The sequence below is a fragment of the Pyrgilauda ruficollis genome, unplaced genomic scaffold (genome assembly GCF_017590135.1).
Source record: "Pyrgilauda ruficollis isolate IOZ18807 unplaced genomic scaffold, ASM1759013v1 scaffold14, whole genome shotgun sequence".
Classification (NCBI taxonomy): domain Eukaryota; kingdom Metazoa; phylum Chordata; class Aves; order Passeriformes; family Passeridae; genus Pyrgilauda; species Pyrgilauda ruficollis.
Window position 1 is genome coordinate 6,913,269 of NW_024512543.1, and position 23,224 is coordinate 6,936,492.

The window sequence follows — 23,224 nt, forward strand, 5'->3', positions numbered from 1 at the left end:
CTAAATTTTAGCTCCTTCTACTTGATACCTAAATCCTATTTGAAGTACTAGCTTTTTTTTTTTTTCCTGGAGCTTTGCTGTGCATGAGACATCAACAGAACAAATTAGCAGTTAAGCAGATTCCCCCTTTGCATTCACCAAAGGAGTGGTCTATCATCAATGTGTATGCACTTGGCAATACTGTGCTGCAGTGGCATTTTGGTTTTACACTTTTTTAACTGCAAGCATCTGTGCTCAGAGATGCTGCTTCTCTCATTTAACATGTGTTTATCAGGGTTCTGCTATTCAACAACAATGTGTAAGAAGAGATGGTAGAACAGAACGATTGAAAATTATGGAGTTAGCATTGCTATAAAAAAATCTTAAAATTGTGGGAAGAATTTCAGTAAATCAACATTTTCTTTTGTGATCACTAGTACACTTAGTAACCTTTCAGTTACTCATTGTTGGGCTCCTTTGCTGCCTTGGAGTTATGACCGCTATCAGCTTTTTTAGAGCAAAATGGAGAAAGCACCACATAAAATACTGATTGGAACTGAGTTAGTCCTAATTAACTAAACTTGTTCCAGAACAGAGGATGACTTACTTCTGTTGCAAGGAAAAAATAACTGGCTGATGCCTTGCCTGTTTTAACTCACAGCAATGAACTGCAACTAAGTCACATAGGAGAATGCTGTTCTAGGCATTTCAGCACTCTAACCTATTAGTAGTTTTATATTGGGACTTCCTGTTTTCCCTTCTCACCCCCACCCTGCAACAAGTGAAGCTATAAACCAATTTTATTTCCATGCACAATTACACTTGCAGCTTTTTAATTTTGGAATTACTGAGGTAGAACATTATCCCAGTTAACAATATAAACAATTTATGTATTTTGTTTCAGACCTACATCCCTTGCTCTCTAATTTTCCATTGCAGTAGACACACATTTAATCCATCTATTCCACCAGCATTTATACACTGCATTGCTTCAGGCTCAGCAAAGGTGAATTAGCAACTGCAGGTCATTGTGTGGTGTGAACAGTGAGTTGTTTCACCATATAGCCTTCACAGAGGTGAGTTCTGCAAGTAGCTGTACAAGCAGCATGTGCTGCAGTTCATAGTACAGTTACTGCTCTGCTAAAGAGCTGTCTTTCATCAAGGAGCAGACTAGCTTGAATTTATCAATTAATGTCTTTAAAGTGTGGAAAGGGAATGAAATCTTGAAATCGGAGGACAGTTGAACAAACACTCGAGGAAAGGGGATATGGTCAATCCAAACTGAAATTGAAAAATCCAGAAAATTTGAAATGGAATGACTACAACCAATTTTACTGAGATGAAATTGGGTGTAAGCCAAAATTATTCCCTTTGAAATCCCTAAAATCAGGAAAGAAAGGGAAACAAAGAGACAGAAGAGAAACAGAAGAATTGATATTACAGGAAAAAAAAAAAAAAATCAACCTGACACCCATGGGACATGTGCTGCCTCCTCATAATAGTTACATAAGCAGGCTGTCCCTAGTTTCCTTTCCTAGTTACTGGTAGATATTAGATAATAGATTAGAAGTACTTCTTTCAAGCTCTTCCCAGGTATGCTGGTCTCTCTTCCAGCTCAGAACTGTTGCAAGTCAACAAAAGTGTCTATTTCCCCCCATACCTCCTCCCCCTTAAGAGTGTTTTGGGAATCTGAGGCTGTGGTATGAGAGAAAATTGCCTCACAAATGAAATTGCTTTTGCAGTAGGTTAATATAGTTAAATAACTTCATTTCATTTATTGGACTAGTTATTTGCTAGGTATCTGTTACCAATACTTAACTAGAAAGTTTTAAGTTATTCTACTTTGTTTCTTTGTCATCCTCAAGTATACTCCCATGTATGTAATGGTCTTTCAAAGAAGAGATGGACACAGTTCTTAGTCTGCATTTAGGAGATGATTATGCAGGGATCAAAACCAGAGTGTTAAAGACCACAATATTCCTCTCCTCCCAACCACACCTATTCTTTTTATAACACTGGGATTTCTGTGAAATAAAAATAGATGAGGAACTTCCTAGTTGCATAATAGCAACTAGTTCTGCCAAGTTTTTCAAGGACAGGAAACTAAACAAAGACATTTCTAGAGAAAATAGTTTTAAAACACATTCAGTTATAAAAGTATGTATTTTTTGTGCACAATATATAGTTTAACAATCAAAAGCAGTAACTGTAAACCTTCATTCTTAATAGCATTTAGATATACAAAGATGTACAAGTGTTGATTTCATACCATAGATATGGAAATTAAGCATCTATTCTATAGACAACAGTAAGACGTCCAAGAAGCAAACTGTTTTTGACTAACATAAAGGCACCAACTCCCTCACAGATTTGGCTCTTGCTGTATCAGAAAATAGTATTGATACTCAGATAATACTCAAGAGTCTCAGAAATTATTTTGTGTGGTATTCACTGCAATATTACACTTTTGATATACCAATCACAGCAAACATGCTCATTTATTGTTAGAGATTAGGCAAGTCAAGGACAAGAACTTGCAACGGCAAGGGAGGAAAAACATTCTGACGTTTGGAATGTCCAAATGCTACAGAGCAGGCTTGCACTGTAGGCAGAATAAGGTAACCACTTCAGTCTTCTGTTCCAGGAGACAATTATAATTAAATAACATATACTTTTGCTTTCACAACTAGCAGCAAATATTCCTTAAGTTAATCTAAAGTTTTTAAGAAGGAAAAAAGGGCATACAAAGTCTCTATGCAGGTGGCTGTTCGAAGTTTACCATGCAATGTTCTTAAAAGTACTCCTTTGCTACTTGCATTTTTAAGCACATTATCTTAATTTACTTATTGGGTAGCTAGTGAGCTTTTGAAATTCATTAGCATTCCAACAATTACTGGAAGCTAGAGAGGAGCCAACCCACACTACTCAAGTATCTAGTCCCCTAAAAATGACTTCACCTTATTCACATAAGGCAAACTGCCACTGGCCTATTTTTACATGCAGCTGCCCCATCCTTTGGTTGGTTGTTTGGGTTTTTTTTTGTTTGGTTGGGTTTTTGTTTGGTGGGTTGTTGTGCGTGTGGTTGTTGGTTTTGGTTCTTTTTTCTTTACATATCAAGTTGTCCTGGGACCCAACTGTAAATACACTGATAACACTGACTGTATTTCTACTAAAAAGAAAATAGAACACTTAACAAATGCTGTCCTGCATTTTGGTGGATTAGTGTCATCTGTGACTATGGGATGCAATATTAGTGGCTACAGGGCATTTGTGGACTGTCCTTGAAAAAAGCACCCCATAATGCTATTAAGTTTAAATTATTTGTCCAATCAATTTGGTTTGAAGATTTTTGCCATCCAACACTGAGTATCACAGGTTAGTCCAAAGCATCATTTTCAACTTTAAAACAAGCATAATATATTGCTGGGTGGATTTAAAATAATCTAAGTCACTTAGAATTTAATTATCAAGAATTCAAGAAAATCTTTTTAGATTACAGTAAAACCAAACTTTCTTCACAGGAGAGTGGTTTAACTCACCTGGTCAGAAACTCCTCTATTCTGCAACAGAGTAAGAACATTTTATTTGCAAGCAACTTGGATATGTAATATTTCCAATTGCCAGTCCCAATATCTGCAATAATAAGCCAGTCAGGAATCTATTTAGAACTAATTTATTTAGAACTAGGATACAGTTCATAAATAGCTACTGCTTCCTCCAGACTTGTGACAAAGAAGTTTCACAATAAGCTTCTCTGGTTTTGGTAGGTTTTAGAAGCACCCCCAATGTCACTGCTGAGAGCAAACACTGCACCAGATCTCAATCATTATTTTGCACTGGAGAAAGCCATAAACTGAACTCCAGTGAAAACTGGCCAAAAGAGAGTAAGATATGGGATGCAAGCAAACTGCATGCTTTTCTACTCAGTTTCTTCCAGTTCAGATGCCTCAGTCAAACAATTAAAAGTTAGCTTTTAGATGAGACGTGTAAATTTTTCCATCAAATAAATACCTTAGGGGGATAAAACTATCTCCCTACTTTATTCCTCTACTTGTGTGCATGGGGCTTAGATCAGATAGGTATATACACACAACAAATATTATCAGAACAGTGCAGCATGATTAGTCATGGCCTCCAAACTGATGTCAATTTACAATAAAGAAATGGAAACCTGTATATCCCTCTGGCTACCATTACCTTAAAGTTCATATGGTTAGGAAGTGTTTTAAAGCCCTCAACCCACAAGTTGTAAGTAATGGGCCTCTTCAGTTCTGTGATACACAAATTCAACTCCAAACCAATTGTGGTTTGGATTGTAAAACTATGGTTAGATGCTAGAGATACAAATCAGACAACATTCACCTAGTCCCTATTTTAGTGAAGACACTCAACTTATGAGGTATTTCAAACAGTGCAAAGTGCCCTCTCCAACTCTCCACAACTGTGAATTCAGGTTACCCTGCTTGTTCAACTTAAATAAAGGACTGAATTTCCGGTGCAGGGAAAGGAAAAAAAAAAAAAAAAAGAAACTGGGAAGAGGAATCAAACATGCAAGAAGATTCTCAACGCCCTAACACTTTTAGCCCTGAGCAGTTTAAAGAAGATGAAGGCAGATGAGTAGAAGGAAGTTGGCTGCTTTCTTGGAGTCAAGGCCATGTTTACATGAAGCAATAAAAGAAAACTAATCCCTACAGAAGGGGTACTGCTTCATTTGTCCCAGCCCCTCTTATTTCAGAATAGAAGTTTCACAGATCCATGAATATGGTGGCTTGCAGCTGGAGAGGCTGTCATTGAACAATGACAGCAGGCTTTAATTTTCAATTAGTTTCTTGGCTCTGATGTTCGCTTGCTCAATGCGTTCCCTGTTTGTATCGGCCTGAAAGAGAGAAATTCATAGGTCATTTGCAGACTCGATGCAAAACAATTTAAAAATTCAAACTGATATGAACTTCTGAATTGCAAGGTATCATCATTGTGGTAGAGAGAAGGGGAGGAATCTCTGTACACTGGAGGTAATAGTCAAAACTGAGTCTGTGGGCATGAAGTCAGATTTATTTTGCTTAGTGCAAATCCATAGTTTTCATTCACATCCCCTCCAATGGAATAGTGCTGTAACAATTTGATATTTTAAGCTTTAGATTTTATTGTTGTGTAAAGCATCAAAAGTTGGGTCACAGTATCTAGGGTGAACAAGTGTCAAAACACAGTTTTACCGAAAGGTATGATAAGGAGTTTATCAGTAATTCCCCAATTATGCAGTGTGCTGTGGGAAATGTGCAGGAAGTGTAAAACGCACAAAACCACCCTCTGCCCTCACAGTGAGTGCAACTCCTAAGATGCTCAACCTGTGCCAAGTATTAGCACAGGTTGATGTGTTAAGTATTGGCCATTTCACACCTTTGTCTTGAAATGGGCTGGGCAGAGCACACTTGCAGTTCAAGTTCTTCCCTCCCATTCCCTCCTTCCTGCCTTTCTGGTCAAGGGGAGTGGAGAAACAAAAACCTACTATAAAAAAGGGAGACTCTAATCTGTTAGCAACACTTTGGAAACACTAATCTAGTTAGTAGATATTCTAAGAAAAATCCAGTAATGTAAGTTTCATTATGGGTTTCTTCAGACTAGGAGTCCTGCATAATACTACCAAAAGTCACCCAGTCAAGCCTATTTCCCAGGTGAGTAAGAATGCCTAAAAAAAATAGAAGTTAATATTCTGAAGTTAAGCTCTTTGTTTCTTTGCATGATACTGTTGTTTGGAGATTTACAGATAATATTTGGTTTGGTTTCCATACTGTTCACTACATTTAAGAAGTTATCAGCATAGAAGGATTAATTTAAATATCCTGAGACAAGTTGCCAGTCTCAAAGCCAGGAATTCCACTTTCATTTTTATTCTGGTCTGCAAAGCAATTCCAACTTCTATACACCATATTTTAATAATTAGTAAGATTTGATCAGCAAGATTTATTCAAATCACTAAACCAAAAGAGAATCAGGCCAAAAGAGATGCCTGAATCTACTAGAAACACTATCACTAAAAACAGTAATTCCCATTTGCAGTTTATTTGACCAGGCAGTTTTCAGTCTGCTTTAGAAGAATTTCACATCTCATTTTAGACTCCAAGAAATTTTCTAGTACTTCAACCTGTCTGACTTTTTTAACATGGTAATCAGATGTGCAGTTTCAGGGAACAGTTAAGGCATCCTCCATATGATCATGTTGATTTGCCTTATCAATACTAAATTACTAGACAAAATTGAGCTGCTGACACAGGTGCAATCAGCATTTTTGTCAAACCAGAGGAATTCCGTTCCTCTTGCTTTTAACCCTACTGCAACATTTCAGTGAGATTTTTAAAATCCCATTTCGTCTTAATACTATAATTTCACAGTAATCAGTGTTCACTTCTACTTTTTGAAATCTTTAATATACACTATTCATTAAAGGTTTTTCTTCCTTTCTCAACCAGGATGCCCATAAAATAACTTCTATTTTAGAAATGTCCATATTCTGAAATGAGTAGACTTAGCATTCTCATTAAGCTGCCCTTTGAAAGAAACCTCCCCAAAACATATTTATATATGTTAATCTGTTTGGAGAAGCTAATACTTAATTAATAAAATTATATACAAAAAGGGAAGTTACTATAACTAACTTAATATGCAGACCATTTCCCTGTGCACCTACAAACGCCATTTTTTCCAAAGTCTCCCCAGGTCCAATATTAATTTGTCCACAACAATTAAGGCAATGAATAACTTGTGGTTTACTTCACAGTCATTATAGTGACTTTCTAGGAATTCCAGAAGAGCCTTGCTATTGTTAAAAATACCTAATCTCTACCACAAGAAAAAAAATTTCCTGCAAGCAACAATCCCCCAGGTATACCTCCAGTAAATGTTTGTACTTTTGATCCCATGAAGTTTACTAGTTTTCAGAGTAAGTAGCAATCTGTGCTGTATATTTAGATTTCCTGTCACTCAAGCATTTGAATTTTAAGCTATGTACCCTATATATATCAAGGTGTATCTCTTGTTCATATCACTGCAACCTAGAGAATGGCATAACCTTACCACATATTTGCTGCAAATACAGTGAGCACATTCCTAATAACCTGTGAGTTACAACCTCTGAACTTAGAGCAGAGAACACCTTGGACATTTACCTTTATATTTATCCGGTCTATTTGCTTATTCTGGGCATCAATCTCATTGCCCATATCCAAAGCCATGTTTTTCAAATTCCCAAGAATGTTTCCAACTTGAGCAAGATTCTCATCCATTTCATCTTCTCTGGCATCATTGGTTATCCTGTTCAAATAATTAAGACAATGTTTCAAGAATCAAAAACTTGGTTTTATCTAGCATAGATTTACTCTAGTGGAACTTGACTGTTTGTTGCACTATGCATTCAAACCAAGGTATGTTTTTCCCTTTTAAAACTCCCTGTATTTCAAGCAAGCATTCACCAAAAAAGAGTGCTAAGCTAGCCACTAGTACAAAAATAGCCTTAAAATAGTTTCCTGAAGTTTAAGATGTGAGTTTCTCTCAAATATACTTTATGACAGTAATAGACCTTGGTATTTTTAAAAGTCCCCTGAATAACTCAGTACTATGCCTTATAGTTCTCACATCCAGAAACAGACTGACCATACCACCACCATGTAACAAAAAAGAAGTGTAGGATAAGCACTACAATACTGAAGGTATAGGTGTCTGCCATCTCCTCTCCAAGACACAACAATTCCTCCAAACAATAGTAAAATTTTCTATTTAGCAACTTGACCCAAAATGCATTTGAAAGAAGCTGACAACTAGTAACAGGATTTGTGCATTTGAGATTGAGGAATGTGAACTAGCAAACCTTGTAATATATCCACCACTTGGTCCTCCAGGAGTCTGAGGCTGCCGCTGGTTTATACTTCTCGGTTGCATGGATATCACATGATCTGCTGAGTTCTCCGTTCCATCTCCCCAGGTTGCTCTGTATGCTTTGCTGGCCTCAAAGTTCTTTGTCCTACTCCACAAAAATAAAAAATCTGAACCACTACACCAGAAATATGGCTTCCTGATTGAAATTCAGTATTAATCTAGAATTTTCAGAAACATTTGTCTTGTGCCCAAAGGAGATCAAATTTTGTACAGATAAAACTTTGTCTATACAACTCAAGTTCTTGTGTCTTGATAGCACAAACACAACTGAGCTACTCTAAGGACATTGATTACTTTGTTCTTTTATTAAAGCTTAAGACCAGTAATTTGCTTAAAGCAATACTTTATCAGAGGACAGAAGCTTATGACAGTCACAGGAAAGCTTACCCTGTCATAACATAGAGTTGCACTTATAACACTTCTTTCAGGAAGAAATGAGGATGAATGCAAAAACTCCCTCAAACAATTATCTATACTATGCAAGAAAACCATTAATTGGTACTATTTTTTTTAAATCAAACATTAAAAAATTACTTGGCAACAGAAGAAGTTAATGTTTCTCATGTTAACTGTGATTATGAACTCAGAGTAATCATGTTTAAGTAATTCTTTCATTCTGCAATTCAATCGTACTAACTCCATTAAATCAATAAGACAACCTGCCATTATACTTTTTCCACATAAATCATAGGAGAAAAAAAAAATAAAGAAAGCACACTGACACAAAGCAATCTCAAGATTCACAGAGCCACAAAAGCATGAGGGGAAGAAAACCTAGCAAAACAAACTTATCTAAATTGAGGTCTGTTCTCATGAATCCTGAAGAACTTATTTTGAGAATATTCTCAAAATAAGAGAATGTTCATCTTGTTTTGTGGCATTTTCAGGTTTAAGCTAGACAATCCAGACACTGCCATTTTTCTGCTTCTTTAGACACCTGTGAAGGGAAATCTGTAATGTCCCAATACACCTAATTTTGCAATGACAGGCAATTTCTAGAGATATGGTGCCTTTCAGTAACCTGGATGTTACATGTTTGACGAGTTGTGAAATTAGCTGTAATGAACAAATATTCCCCCTCATTCTACTGATGTTTATGTATTCAATATGGGAAATTACATCTCATAGGTCAGATCCTACAAGAAGTAATCTAAAACGAATATATTGAGGGGAAAAAATAGAATAATTTCTCCATTCATAATGGAAATATTGCACCCAACAAAACGCTGAAGAAACCTAAACTACTCAATTCTAGCTCCTTGTACATACACAGGCCTAAAGATCGCTACATTTACTGCAACTAGATTGAGCATTATATTTTAATCTCATTTATACTAAAGCCATAACTGGAAGAGATCTTTGTATTATTTGCTTCTGGAGGAGCAAATTCTTAGGTACCAGAGGCAACTGTGAGGACTTTATTAACAAAAATCAAGTGACCTGAAGACTACTTGCACCTGTGAAGTAGACATCCAGAAAAAGAATTACTGTTCAAAGTAAGCACAGGTAAGAAAACTTCTCACCACCTGCTTTTAAGAGCTGTTTTTCAAATTACTATACATTCACACTTCTGAAGTTTCATTTCTACAAAACCAAGGCTATTTACACAACCTGTCAAACCAGCAATGGCTCAAGCAGTTGCTCACCATTTCCACAGCTAATAATATCCTCTGTAGTAATGGACGTTTTCTATCCACATCAGTATACATCACAATCACACATCACAATCACAAGGAGAACCGCATGCAGACAGACATCATGCACATGCAAGCACAAAGGCAATAGAAACATCACTTCAGACAGCTGGTTAAATATGCATCTGCACTACTAACACTGACCTTGTCCTAAAATCCACTTTCACCAGTTTAAATGAATACAGCTTCTTATCCTAGTCTTCATTTTTAGAAAGCAAGCATCAGTGTTAGGAGAGAACGGAGAAGAAAGTAGTAAAGATCAACAAAAAGGTAAATTGTTAATAGTACATAGATTATATAACAGAACTGCCAGTATTTTTTGCTTTCACAAAGCTTTTATAAATAATCTAAACCTAGGCGATATTAAAAAAAAAACAAAAAAAACCACAAAACAATAACTCAGCAAGTGTTCTGATTTAGCTTATATAGCTTTATGCTTTTATGAAAAATATGAAAAGCTATGGAGGTAACTGGTTGACAAATAAATCTGACATTGGAGAAAGGTTTGGTGTACCAGTAGATATATGAAAGACAGACACTCCTTCTTTGCTGCCCTCTACTTACCCATTTTTTTCTATACATTACTGTCCAGTTTGGTACACAACTACTTCTGTTCTCTTTATCTGTGTACTTGGAGTGCCACAAGAGTTCACAAATTCTGAGCTTGCTCAGTGTCAAAAAGCTGCTTAGCTTCAGTGAAATAAGACTATCAACTACAGAAAACAAAGACTGAGTGTGTCAAAATGCTCAAAGTCCATTAGCTCAAGCCAACTAATATAGAGCGGTAAGCACACCCATCCAGAAGACAGGACATTTTCATTTTCAAGGGACTAAAGCACTAAGACTTTCAGCCTTAGAAGTCACATCCATATCCTAAATGACCCTTAAAGTACTATTATGTTGATTAAGTGGGCCCAGCTACTCCAAGGAATTTTTACCTGAACTTTTGCTACTTCTCCATTGAATAACTGATTTTGCTCATGCTAAAGAGCAAAAACCAAAATACTATTCACTTCAGTCACCACAGTCAATTTATGCCTCCTTCATTTGGAAGGGCCATGATCACATCCAATTAACACAAACAATTTGGTACTTTACTGCTTAAAGCTAAAGCTAGGACACCATGAAAAATACTTCTGACATTTTTCAGGCTGTTTAAAAATACAAATCAAGTGCCATAATAAAGATTGGATTACTCAACTGACTTAGGTATAGCAGCCATAACACTGATGTTATAAAGGTACTGTGAAGCAGGTCTGCAAGAATTTATGTAGTCACTAGTGAAAAGATTAAAGCTTTAACATCAGTGTCTGCTCTGTCCTCCTACTCTCACCCTCCCTAAAGCATGAATAAGTTGTCTTGCTTTTTAATTAGTACAAAAGTATTGTTGTGAAAAAATGATTTTTGGAATTAAATTTCTAACAGACAGGCACTGACATACAGCTACTTGCAGTTCAATTTGGTCTCATCTGCATGGACACTGATAGTCTTCTACTAAACAGAAGCCTTAAAGAGATCAGGACACAACTGTGCAGGATGCTATAAAGCAGCTATATTTACAGTAAAAGGGGCACAATGTATGGTTAGATACAAGTAAGCTTCAGTTACTCTCATACAATTTTAAAAGGATGCAGCTCTACAAACCAAAACAATCAACTTTGGTAGAGATTCAGCATTTTTAAATTAGTTCTTTAATTAGTTAATATTTCCTGGTACAGTAGATATTGGGAATATTCTAGAACTCCAGGCCCAAGTACCAATATAACTGACCTGTTACAAGGACAGACACAGAGCCCACAACATTTATTGAGCTCTGTCAGTGTCTTCTCAGCTTCTCTCATGTCCTTGTTTATCTGGTCCATGCCTTCTTCTATACGATTTAGTTGTTCTAGAAGAGAAACAAGTAACCTGACTAAACATGGATTGGGGAAGGTGAAGAAAATTAATATTTCTTTATAGCAGGAACACGTTTCAGTTCTATCTTTATATGAAGACCATTGACTTTTTTCTTTCTTGCCTTCTAGGATTTTTTTTTTTTTTAAATTTTTAAGAAAGATATTCAGTGAGAGGTTTTGGTTACTTGGCAAATATCTTCCCCACCTTAGAGCAGCATTTCTGTTGCTACTCTTAGAATAAATGCAGCTAGTTACATTCATGACATAGTGGAAAACAGCAGCTTCTGTAGCAGAGCTGTATTACATCGTAACTATCATTAGCTCTCAACTACTTTAGCATCTTTGTAGCATACTTTAGCAGATTTGTAGCATATTTTAAATGCTACAAATACATAGGAATAACCAACTAGGAAATCTCACTTTCCCCTAAATAGTCTATAATAAGCCTTCAGCTACAACTCTGTGATAGTTCTTTTCTTACACAGTCATTACAGTCTAATACTGATTTCTAGTGTTATGGAAGAACTTACCTCCTTGTTCATCCAGCATGGTATCAGCAACAACTCTGTGGTAGTTGTTTTCTTACAGTTATTACAGTCTGATACTGATTTCTAGTGTTATGGAAGAACTTACCTCCTTGTTCATCCAGCATGGTAATAGTTTTGATGCCAACATCCTGGGACTGCAGAAAGAAATTTAGTTGCAGATGTAAAATAAGACTGGAGTGCAAAATCAGAAGGTCTGGACAGTAAATTTGATAATCCAACCAAGATTATAATAAAACACTGTACTTGAAATAACTTCTGTAGTAAAGGTATTAGAAGTCTCAAATTACAAGCTATGTTAGGCTGATATGCACCTTACCTGTTACACTATCTCAATTAGTAAGGTTTTATGGTGTTTTTGTGAGGTTTTTCTTCCATTACAAGATGATAAAATTTATTGTAATACTCAGACTGAGCTGTGACAATGTCTAGCCAGAAAAGCAAACCTAGCTGTGCTTCATTTTGAGAACTAGCATTTGGTTCATTCATCCCTACATCCTTCAAAAGGGCTTACAAGGCCTTTAGTCCTGGGAGCCAGAATGAAAGCAAGTAAAACAAAGCCTTCAGAATAATTTCTAAGAATTTAGCAGTGAGGAATATACTACAGCAGAGCTCTTTGCTGGCTCAGAGTCTTGGATCTAGCATGCAAGTTGCCCCCATGCTTTAGTGTAAACTGGCAGCACATAATGAATCAGCAAACTATGACACCAAGAGAAATTATGTTGGCTCCCGACATGTACTTAACACTTGTGTGTGAAGTATTCATCAGGCTACAGTGATTCAAATGCTTCACTGGTAATAGCTGTATCTTCAGCAAGCCCCTTACCTGTTACACTATCTCAATTAGTAAGGTTTTATGGTGTTTTTGTGAGGTTTTTCTTCCATTACAAGATGATAAAATTTATTGTAATACTCAGACTGAGCTGTGACAATGTCTAGCCAGAAAAGCAAACCTAGCTGTGCTTCATTTTGAGAACTAGCATTTGGTTCATTCATCCCTACATCCTTCAAAAGGGCTTACAAGGCCTTTAGTCCTGGGAGCCAGAATGAAAGCAAGTAAAACAAAGCCTTCAGAATAATTTCTAAGAATTTAGCAGTGAGGAATATACTACAGCAGAGCTCTTTGCTGGCTCAGAGTCTTGGATCTAGCATGCAAGTTGCCCCCATGCTTTAGTGTAAACTGGCAGCACATAATGAATCAGCAAACTATGACACCAAGAGAAATTATGTTGGCTCCCGACATGTACTTAACACTTGTGTGTGAAGTATTCATCAGGCTACAGTGATTCAAATGCTTCACTGCAGCTGTATCTTCAGCAAGCAAGCCAGAACTGTGCAGAGGAGTAGATTCCTCATACGATTTCACTTTGATAAATCCAAAGTACAGATTTGTTTCAAATAATGTAAAAGGGTGTTAAGAGTTCCCTTATCAGTTAAAACTGGTGAACAGCTTGTAAGAAGATGCACGTAGAATTACTCCTTTGAAACAAGAGCAGTCGTACTCTACTACCCCACCCAGCTGAGCCCTAATGTCCTCAGCAGCAAAATATTTCCACACTGTCAACAAAGTGAGCTGAAATACAGATGAAAGATGTTATGAAAAGCAAATTTTGCAGCAGCCAAAGACATAAGCGGCCCTCAGAAGACTTTTTACAACTAATCTGTAGCATTTGGAGACCAGATCCTTTGGCTTAAAACAGATAAAAAGGGTATTGATTCTTCTGTAATCTGATAGATTGTGAAAATCATGAAGGTTATGTCATTCTAATGCTACTACTGAATTAAAGCAGCAACTTCTAATGATGAAGTGTGCGTGTCTTGAGAAAGACAAAAAACTGTTTAAAATTACAGTTAGCATGGCACTTTTTATACTTAATAAATCCAGAGAATTCAAAAGCTTTTTTCTTACCTCAATGGCCAAGCCAAGAATCCTCCTTGTGCTTTCCAAAGACTAGAAAGAAAATTTTAAAATGAGTGCATTAATTCCTTATATACACATCAGTGTCTGAAAGTCTTCTCTGCCAGTTTATTGTAGTAAGGCAATAGTATACAAAAGGTTCATCACCTTGTTTATATTTAATACATGCTACAACATGCTCATAGTGGCAACACATTAGTTTTTCTTCATTTTTAGTCTTTGCTATTGTTTTTCTTATCCCATTGGAAAAATCTTACAAAAGATGACATATTCAAATGAATTTTAGTTAAATAAGAAAGCCACAAAGTATCAATATGATTAAAAATGCTGGAGGTAATCAAATTTTATTATACCAGTAATCAGGACTGAGTGATCAGTACTCAGTAAGTGACTTTAAAATCCATTCCTATTTTTAGGAGTAGTCGATTTTATTATACCAGTAATCAGGACTGGGTGATCAGTACTCAGTTAAGTAAGTGACTTTAAAATCCATTCCTATTTTTAGGAGTAGTCTTCTCTCCAGTATTCACCAACTAAAGTGAAAACATTCAGCTATAACCTTGCAGAATCATTATCCTGGTCTTTGTTTTTAAAAGATATTCTAATCTTGTCAGACAAACACTGTAATCCCAGATGTCTTCCTATAATATTTACCTCATCAGTGACCTGGTTGGCCCTCAGCTGAATTTCTTCGGGTGATAGCTCATCCATGATGAGGAAATACTACTTGTAATCACACCAAAGAGAACCTTCCCCCTGTAATAACAGATACCAAGTAAGAATCAGAATTATCCTTTCATCAGTATTTTGAGTTGAAAGTAGAAGATAGTTCAAAGAATGAGAGCCTATACATTTCGTTCTGCATAGTAAAATATCTCATTAGGACTAGAAGACACTAAAATCATTATTCAGCTGATATGACCTAACCGAGGAGCTAAAAGAAATAGAGGAACAATCAGTATATAAAGCAGTTTTCTTTCCAAGATTTGGCTTCCTAAACATTTTTGAAAAAATTCTGTGGTTAGTTAGGTAAAAAATAGGAAATAAGGTCTTAAAATAATAAACTTCTCCATGCTAGAAAAACACATTAGTTTGCTCAATAATGTAGAAATAAATTTATTAAGACATTTAAGTTATTAGTATAGACTTTAAGTGTTCTTTCCATTTCCATTGAATAATTTAAATAGTCAGAAAAAGAGGAAACATTTTCACAGACAAAACACCACCTAAAATTATCCCAAGTAAGACTCTAGAAATGGTTGCTATTATTGTATGGTGAATTCCTCAAATGCAAAAGGATCCACAAGGGTTTTAACTGGTATGTCTGTAACTGTAGCAAAAGTTTCTAATCTACCTTTCTCAAATTAAGCACAGGGTCATAAATGAAATCCCAAGACACCATGATTTACCTTTTGCTAAAAACAGAAGATATTTTGCCTAAAATACAAGACGAATTAGCAATCCCATCAATAAGTGTATTCCTATCAGAGACAGGTTTTTCAGAGCTAAGAATCTGCACTTGTGTTGGAGGAATGGTAATAAAGCCAGCACTCCTAGCAATGGGAAAACAGAGCTCACAGGCTACACAAGAATTTAATGAGATAGCACATAAGCTCAGAAATAAGAGGATATTTTCCCCCCTTAATTTTAAACTAATCCTTGATCTTTCACATGAGTAGCTTGCAATTAAGTTCATGTTACTCATGGATATAATTCCAAACATCCTGCTTCACTTGACTAATTTTTCCCTACAAGATTAGTATTTTAGAATATATAACATAAGTAATTGCTCCTAGGAGGGTAAATTTATGCAGATTTGCCCAGCTGTTACCCCATAGCTCTTCACAGGAAGTGTGCATAACTCTGATGGTGAACTGAAATCAGGACACCTAAATCCCTTATAGCTGAAATACTTCATGATTTAAACAATATTTCAGCAGGTTTGGTCTTCAGCACCTACCATAGCCTGAGACTATGGCTCTAGGAGATTTCTCTACAGTAGATGTGAATGCAAGTTAGTTTTTCCTATCATTAAAAAAAAAAAATCAAGATATTATTGCACAAGGCATCTAAATAACTCTGTTTTCAGTAGTCCAATTTCAGTGTATAATCAGTGAATTATCTTTTCATTCATAGGCTTGAGCTCCTTTCATAAGGTTTATCTGAGGCAGTCTCAGCTTTCAATTTGGGAACGCCCTTCAAGCTGATTTGCATATCTAAGGACCAGTGAACCTGGGACAGGGAGGAAAGTACCTATTTTCACTGAATAAGATTAAGCAATATCTCTGGGCAACCTGCTCCAGTGCTCAGTCACCTGCACAGTGAAAAAGCTTTTCCTCATATTCAGGTGGAACTTCCTGTGCATCAGTTTCTGCCCTTTGCCTCTTGTCCTGTTGCTTGACACCCCTGCACAGAGCCTGGCTCCATCCTCTGACACCCTCCCTTGAGACACTGATAGACATTGATGAGGTCCCCCCTCCGTTGTCTCTTCTCAAGGCTGAGCAGGCCCAGCTTCTCAGCCTTTCCTCATAAGAGATGCTCCAGCCTCTTAATTATCTTCCTAGCCCTTTGCTGGACCCACTCCAGGAGCTCCATGTCTCTCTTGTACTGAGGAGCCCAGAACTGGACACAGCACTGCTGATATGCCCTCACCAGAGCTGGGCAGAGGAGCAGGATCACCTCCCTGGACCTGCTGGCAATGCTCTTTGGTATGAGCCCCGGATCCCACTGGCCTTCTTGGCCACAAGGGCACTGCTGGCTCAGTTGCTGTCCACCAGAACCCCCAGGTCCCTCCTGGCAGAGCTGCTCTCCAGCAGGTTGGCCCCTAGCCTGTGCTGGTGCCTGGGGTTATTCTTCCCAGGTGCAGGACCCTGCATTTGCCTTTGTTGGATTTCTGACAGTTCTTCCCTGCCCATCTCTCCAGGCTGTTGAGGTCCTTCTCAAGGGCTGCACAGCCCTCTGGGGTATCAGCCACTCCTCCTAGCTTTGTATCATCAGCAAACCAGTTCCAACAGCTGACAGACAGGCTTTGTGTTTCCCTAGCTTGCTCTCATCTTCCTGAGTAGCTCCAGTGCCAGCCAGCAAGAAATTCTATAGAAATGCACAGCATTCCACTTACTTTTGCCCTAAATTAATAGTATTTTGTCTTGAAACTGTTTATAAATTGATGTAACAACGAAGAAATCCAGCTTCAAGATGTGGAGGAAAAACCCTTCCAACACAGCAGACACAGAAGGGAAAAAAATTACTTCCAGGATTTTTCAAAGCCGAGTTACGCATTTGCTTATCTTCTGATGCTCACATTTGGACACCTGTAGTCCTTTGTCTCTTGTATCATGAAACCATAATTTAAAGCAATGGCCCATATAATTGTGAGGATAAATTACCTGTGTGAATAAGCTAAGTAAAACCATTCAGAACACTTGGTTAAGAGAAAGGTACTGATAACCATTTATCATAGATAAAGGGTTCAGCTATTTGCTGAGCTTTTCTGATAATTTCTTGAGGTCTTATGTCACTGAAAAGTGACAGAACATTTCCTTCTTTCTCTAGACTTCACTTTTCAGACACTACCATTAGAGCACGTAAAACAAGACATATTAAGATTTCTTTATTAAGACAAGCATAAGAAAGCATGCTCTTTGAATTAGTATGATTATAATATCTGTTTAAAGTTGAATATCCAAGCCAAATGCATTAGACTCCAAAAACCCATCGTTTTATTCCTGTTAGTTTGCAGCATTGTCTTTGTAAGCACAGACACAAGCTGCATGGTAGCTCTGCAGAGGCAATTAGTGCCATAAGGCAGAATAGAAAAACACATTCTCTAGGCAATAAAAACCCACCACACAGCAGTTTAAAAACATTTTTAAAAGCACACAACACTAATTTAAAACAAACAAAACTTTTTAAAAATAGGCTGTTTCTGAAGATGTGAATACACACTCAATAGTTGCAGGCCTAATTGGAACAGCTGAAAATAGCAGGTGCCCTTCATGCAAGATGAGGCCGTTTGTAACTCAGCTGTTCCAAGAGAACACAGTATACATACATAAAGAAGGATACTCATTTACCCATCTTTCTGCCCAGGAATCATAAAACATCCTTTGAGGTATCTAGCTCCAATGTTAATGGTATATGACAAAATTATTTTATATACAAGGCATTAAGATTACTCAAAAAAGACAAAATATATGGAGATAAAAACTTGATATGGCTGTGATAACATTCGTTATAATATTTGCTAAAGCAGCCATTTATTTTAACATTGATGCTCAATGTCTATTTTGGTCACCTTTGGAAATCTATAAATGTTGAAGTCAGAAACTAAACTTTCCTTTTTTATCTTGAGAACAGCAGTGTGTTCGCGTTGTGTTTTTTTCGTGTCCTATAGTGACAGACTGATGTGAGCTATGGCTAGGTCTCTATCAGCAGAAGGGTGATCCCATGAGACTACAGTGCAAATTTTCTCTTGGGAAAAGCACTGCTCACACTGCCACATTTGCAGTGGATCAGTCCCAAGCACCGAGTTCTGTCCCAACCCCAGCTACTGAACTGGGAGCTAACATCTGCCAAGGCAGAACTTCCATAGTGCAAGAAGAGCAAGTTCAGTGTTGGGAACACACAGAGACCTGTCTGACCATGTCCCCAGGTTTAAATACCAGCTTGTGATCAGAAAGCTACAGAAGTACCACTTCATCCAAGAGCAGTTCACTGGCTGGTTTCCTGACAATAGGCACGTTAAAAACTTTGGAGGGGGAGGTAATAAAGCATTTGAATGGAAAGACCGTCAAGATTAAAGCATTGGTGTATGCAGCCAGCAACAACATAATCGTCTCTGCCACCCACCTTCGCAGAGCACACTGTAAAAAATTAACATGAAATCTTTTTTTGTTGCCTCTCTCATTGGCCTAAGAGTACTCTACTGCACCATACACAAGGGTTTTTCTTGCAAGTGTTTTCATTCAGAATTACTTGCCAACTGGAAGCCAGCTATTTATACCAAACACTCAGCTTCCAATGCAAACAAGTTTCAAAATCCATTACAACACTGACTTTGCACAGAATTTTCAAAGTTTTTTTTCAATACCCATAATCTTCTGGGATTTAAAAGACACTTCCATGGTAATAAAAGCTACAGTAGGCAAGTTACATTATTTAAATATGCTTTTCTTCAGCACTTAGCTGAGAAGCAATTCTAATGCTTATTGTCTCTAGAGAAAAAAGGAAGCTTAATTCCTTGCTTTAAGAGAGTCACAGCACATTAAGGCTGTGCTGTCCAAAGCACTCAAAACCCTTACTGATCTTTATGAATTTAAATTAACTGCAGGGTATCAAGGCCTGATAAAGTGCTTGTTCAATTCCAATTACACTGTCCACATCTGGACAGGGAGAGGCTGACAAAAGTGACAAGTTTTCTAAAGCCAGACAGGTCTACTTGCACCAGATCAATATTGTTTTGATTGCTGGCACTTGCACAAACCCAACCAGAATAAGATTTTTGTACTCCATCTCTGGCTGACAAGCAGCAGTTCTGTACCTATGACAGGCTGAATGCCTTTCAGAATTTTGAATGCAATTCAGAAATGGATGTATTCATTACATTTGCTACATATCATAAACTAGTTCCTTACCATCTGAAGGTCTTCTATTTGCACATAACCCTTTTCCTGTGAAGTTATGCTTTTAATCAAAATGGCAAACTTCTCTTCTTCCTTCACTGACAAGTTGCAATCTGGGGGGGGGCGGGGGGGAGAAGGAAATAGCCTATCCAGTGCATCTACAAGTATGATTGAGAAACACAGCCTATGCCTTCTTACCACAAAGATAGGAACTAGTTGGTGATACAACCCGGCTGTTGCAGCAACTGACTGGAAGCCAGCATCTCATGAGCTGTATTTTTAGCTGTCAATGAATTAGTACGGCCTCAGGTGATTGCAGATGCTCCCAGTTCCTTCTGTTGTAAAGGGAACTGTTGCCTTCCCCAAAAGATGGAAAAATTAATGAAACAATATTCTTAGATATGGGAATGTTAAATATGAATTTCCTGTACATGCTTACAAATATCAAAATTAGACAGCTTTGTGTTTAGTGATGGAGGTTTTTTGTTCAAATTCTTAATTTCACTAATACAGAAAAGTTGCTTTTTTAAAACCCTTCCATAACACAAACAGCTATCTTACTTGCTAGTTAGCTAAAATTCAGCCCAGCTAATGCAGGGTGGCAGAAGGTATCAGCACCAGAATGTACTCCTCCAGATGATTATGTCTACAAGATAAATGAATAAAGCATCTGCAGCCCTGGAGGAAGAGGCCAGGGCCAGGACCAAGACACTGCTCTGCATGCTTCCTGCTTTCCCTTATCAGCTTCCTGAACACACTGCACAGAGGTGATAGCACAATGAATAGGCGCTACCAATGCCACCTCCTCTGTGCAGTGGGTTCAGTTCTACTCTCACCTCAACAACTCATTTTTGCCCCTGAAAAAGCCTCATGAAACCTCCTCCAAATCCAATACCGGCCAACACAAATTCATAGTCCAACTTCGATCCATTTACTGAGTTACAGATTCCATTTCTCCTAAAAACACAAACTGTGCTATGTAACTGTGCCCCTACTTAAAAAACTGCAGAGCAGAGGAGGTCAGACATACAAATACTAGACTGCCAGTAAGCAATAAAGTGCTCAATTAGATCAATCAAGCAAGCAATTGATATCACAAGTGGCTTTTCCTTTGTCCCTAAACACCTTCCTACATAGCTGTTCCCTTTACAGCACAGAATCACGTTTGTTTATGAAGGGGAAGTAAAACAACACCCTTAGTTCTAAACACTGAGCATTTAGTACCCTTTTTAAGGGAACAACAACAACAAAAAAGTTAGGCAAATAGTTAGAGAGGTTGCATAAAGAAATTTCCAAAGTTCCTTTAGGTCGTCCACTTAGAGTGTCAAGTTATGTGCTGACTTCACATTAAGTGAAAAAGAAAGAGAAAAAAGGGAAAAAAAAGCGAAAAATAAAGCTGACTCATTAGCAGCTTCCCAGAAGGACCAAGGGCAGCGAGACGTACAAGTGAAAGAAGCACAAGAAGCACTTCGGTTCTTATTGCTTACTAAATTAACATTACAGCATTTTACAGATTGGTCTAAAGGCAGCAGGACACAATACCTAAGTTTAATAAGAAGCAGTAAGAGGTGGGTTTTCTCCTGGACCCTACTAACAGCGCAATTCACGGGCTCTCACCAAGCAAATAAAAACCAGCTGGACATGGCATTGCCGCCCCCGGCAGGGGCGAGCCCACGAGGCCTCCCCGCACACGGGGGCGGGCGCAGCCCAGAGCTGAGGCTCGGAGAGCCTGGGCCCGGATCCCCGGCCGCCCCATTGCCCCGCGCAGCCGACACAGGGCGGCAACCGCCGCGGGCCAGGCCCGCCTCGCCCCGCAGAGGCCCCCGGCAGCCACAGCCCGCCCGCACAGGGCGCTACGCGGCACGGAGGAGGACACGGACCGATCAGACAGCCTGCCACCTTACCCGGGGCGCTGCAAGCTGCCAAAGCCCAACCCGTCACACACCTACCGGCGCCACCACAGCCACCGCCGCTCCCTCACGCCGGACCGGGCCGCCCCTTTAAGCTGCCATGTCCCGCCCGTCCCCGCAGCCGGCCCGCGCGCGTCACCGCCGCCCCCGGAAGCGGGGCCGGCCCGCCCCGCTCCTCCGCCACTCCCAGCGCGGCGGCGGAAGGAGCCGCCCCCGGCGCCCTCGCACGGCCCAGGCCCGCAACACCGGCCTGTGGACAGCCGGCATGGCGGCCCGCGAGGGCTGCTGCGCCTCCTTCCCCCCTCCTTGAAGCGTGCGGTGTGCGGGGTGTCAGTGCCGGGTGCGGGCTGCGCATGCTGGGGCCCGCGGTCCGGCCGTGCTGACCGGAGCTGCGGCAGCAAACAGCGCAGTACACAAGTGGCCTGTTTATATCAGTGCGGGTTTTCTCCAGTTACTACTCTCTGATAGGACGATGAGTGTGAATGTGAGCCCCCTTCTGCCACCAGCGGCGAGAAGGAGGACAGAAAGGGAAAGCTGCTGTTCGACCTCATCCTTTGCAGCTGAACCGCGCAGCATTTCCTAAGGTATATTCCTTCTCGGTGTGATAAGTTCTTCCCTGAGGCTGCTGTCAGATCCCGTACCTGCTGTAAGGCTGTAAGCACTGTAAACACAGCGGGTAGCTTTCACAGCATCAGGGCCTGCATCAGCTTTCGTGGGTCCTGAAGCCCCCTTCCAGTGAAACTGCTGCTGCGATCTCAGAGCTGGGTCTTGGTTTCCCTCGTCTCTCTCAGCACCTCGGGATGCTCCAAGCCCCTGTGGACTTTGGCCTCGTGAAAGGTCCCAGTGGAGTAAGGCTTATTGCACAGTGCATAGCCCGCGCTCTTCTCCTCCTGCCTTAAAAATCGCCCCTGGAGCAGATTGCCCTGGCCGGCGTGGTATCCACGGCGTCTCGCTGCTGAGGTACCCGCCGTCTGCAGCGTCTGATCTGTACAGCGGTAACACGTAGCACTGTGCGTTTAAAGCGCTGTATTTACACACAACAACCACCTCTGTTATCATTATCTGTTGGTAAATGCCCCCAGCTGGCCGGTGCTGGTGCCCTCGCCATTAAGATCAGTCGCCTGTCGGCCGTCCCCCACCCTCCTGCCGCCGCCAGGACTGCATTTCCCGGCAGGCCCCGCGGCCACGCAGGCGTGCCGTCCAGCGTGCAGCGCGGCCGCCTTCCCGCCGGCCCATTGGTGGGCTGCGCTGTGCCCCCGCCAAACCGCGCGCGGTCTTGCGGGCTGGGCCCGGTGCGGGCGCCGTGCGGGCGGCCGGTCCCGGGGCGGTGGTGGCCGTGCCTCCTCGGTCCCACAGGGAATGGGCTGCCGGGCCGCCGCCCTGGAGAGGGGTGCGATCCGTGAGTACCGGGGCTGTACGGAGCAGAGGGCTTGGGGAGCGCGGTGGCGGCCGGGGGCGATGGGGGTCGCTCCGGCTCTGGCGGAGTGGGCGGCCTGTGGAGGGCAGCAGGGCGAGCCCGGCCAGAGGGGCTGCGGCAGCGGGCAGCTCGCCTTGGGGCGGGCATGCGCTTTGCCTTGCCTTGCCTTGCCTTGTGAGCATCCCCTATCGCTGTAGTGGTCTCTGGACCTTGATGCCCTGCTGTAGAGCAGCTTGGTTAGGGCGGAGGACTCTGTCCCAGGTGTGTCGCTGCCCTGCTGCCTCTTCATACTTGCCAGAAGTGTTTCCGGGGATGA

The 23,224-nt window shown here is 40.1% G+C and overlaps 2 protein-coding genes across 8 annotated transcripts in view; one reads left to right on the forward strand and one right to left on the reverse strand.

Annotated features, from left to right (window-relative positions):
* Positions 1-3,636: 3,636 nt before the first annotated feature.
* On the reverse strand, positions 3,637-22,288 carry SNAP23 (synaptosome associated protein 23). 4 transcript variants are annotated; one of them, XM_041460119.1, is made up of 8 exons: positions 22,133-22,288; positions 14,615-14,716; positions 13,952-13,993; positions 12,131-12,179; positions 11,373-11,490; positions 7,841-7,993; positions 7,143-7,287; positions 3,637-4,855 (listed from the first exon to the last, which is right to left on the reverse strand). In XM_041460119.1, exons 2-8 carry the CDS (start codon positions 14,669-14,671, stop codon positions 4,790-4,792), a joined length of 630 nt encoding a protein of 209 aa, XP_041316053.1. In that variant the 5' UTR covers positions 14,672-14,716; positions 22,133-22,288; the 3' UTR covers positions 3,637-4,789. The 4 variants fall into 4 exon arrangements, with proteins under 4 accessions (XP_041316053.1, XP_041316050.1, XP_041316052.1 ...); XM_041460116.1 differs by lacking the exon at positions 22,133-22,288 and adding an exon at positions 21,531-21,653; XM_041460118.1 differs by lacking the exon at positions 22,133-22,288 and adding an exon at positions 21,527-21,640.
* Positions 21,705-23,224, forward strand: part of ZNF106 (zinc finger protein 106) — a 41,323-nt gene continuing 39,803 nt past the window's right edge. For 2 of the 4 annotated variants that reach the window (XM_041460108.1, XM_041460110.1), the window contains exon 1: positions 21,705-22,075. The gene's annotated coding sequence lies outside the window, so the exon portion shown is untranslated. Of the gene's footprint in view, positions 22,076-22,735; positions 22,891-23,224 lie in introns of those variants that run through there. The other 2 variants (XM_041460109.1, XM_041460107.1) reach the window with 2 other exon arrangements.

Bases quoted from the DNA above. Each gene is read 5' to 3' on its own strand.
- SNAP23 (XM_041460119.1), bottom strand. From the start codon at position 14,671: ATGGATGAGCTATCACCCGAAGAAATTCAGCTGAGGGCCAACCAGGTC. The intron at 13,994-14,614 runs GTAAATATTATA...TTTTCTTTCTAG, and splicing joins CCAACCAGGTCACTGATGAG to TCTTTGGAAAGCACAAGGAG. The intron at 11,491-12,130 runs GTAAGTTCTTCC...TTTCTCTTCTAG, and splicing joins CATGCTGGATGAACAAGGAG to AACAACTAAATCGTATAGAA.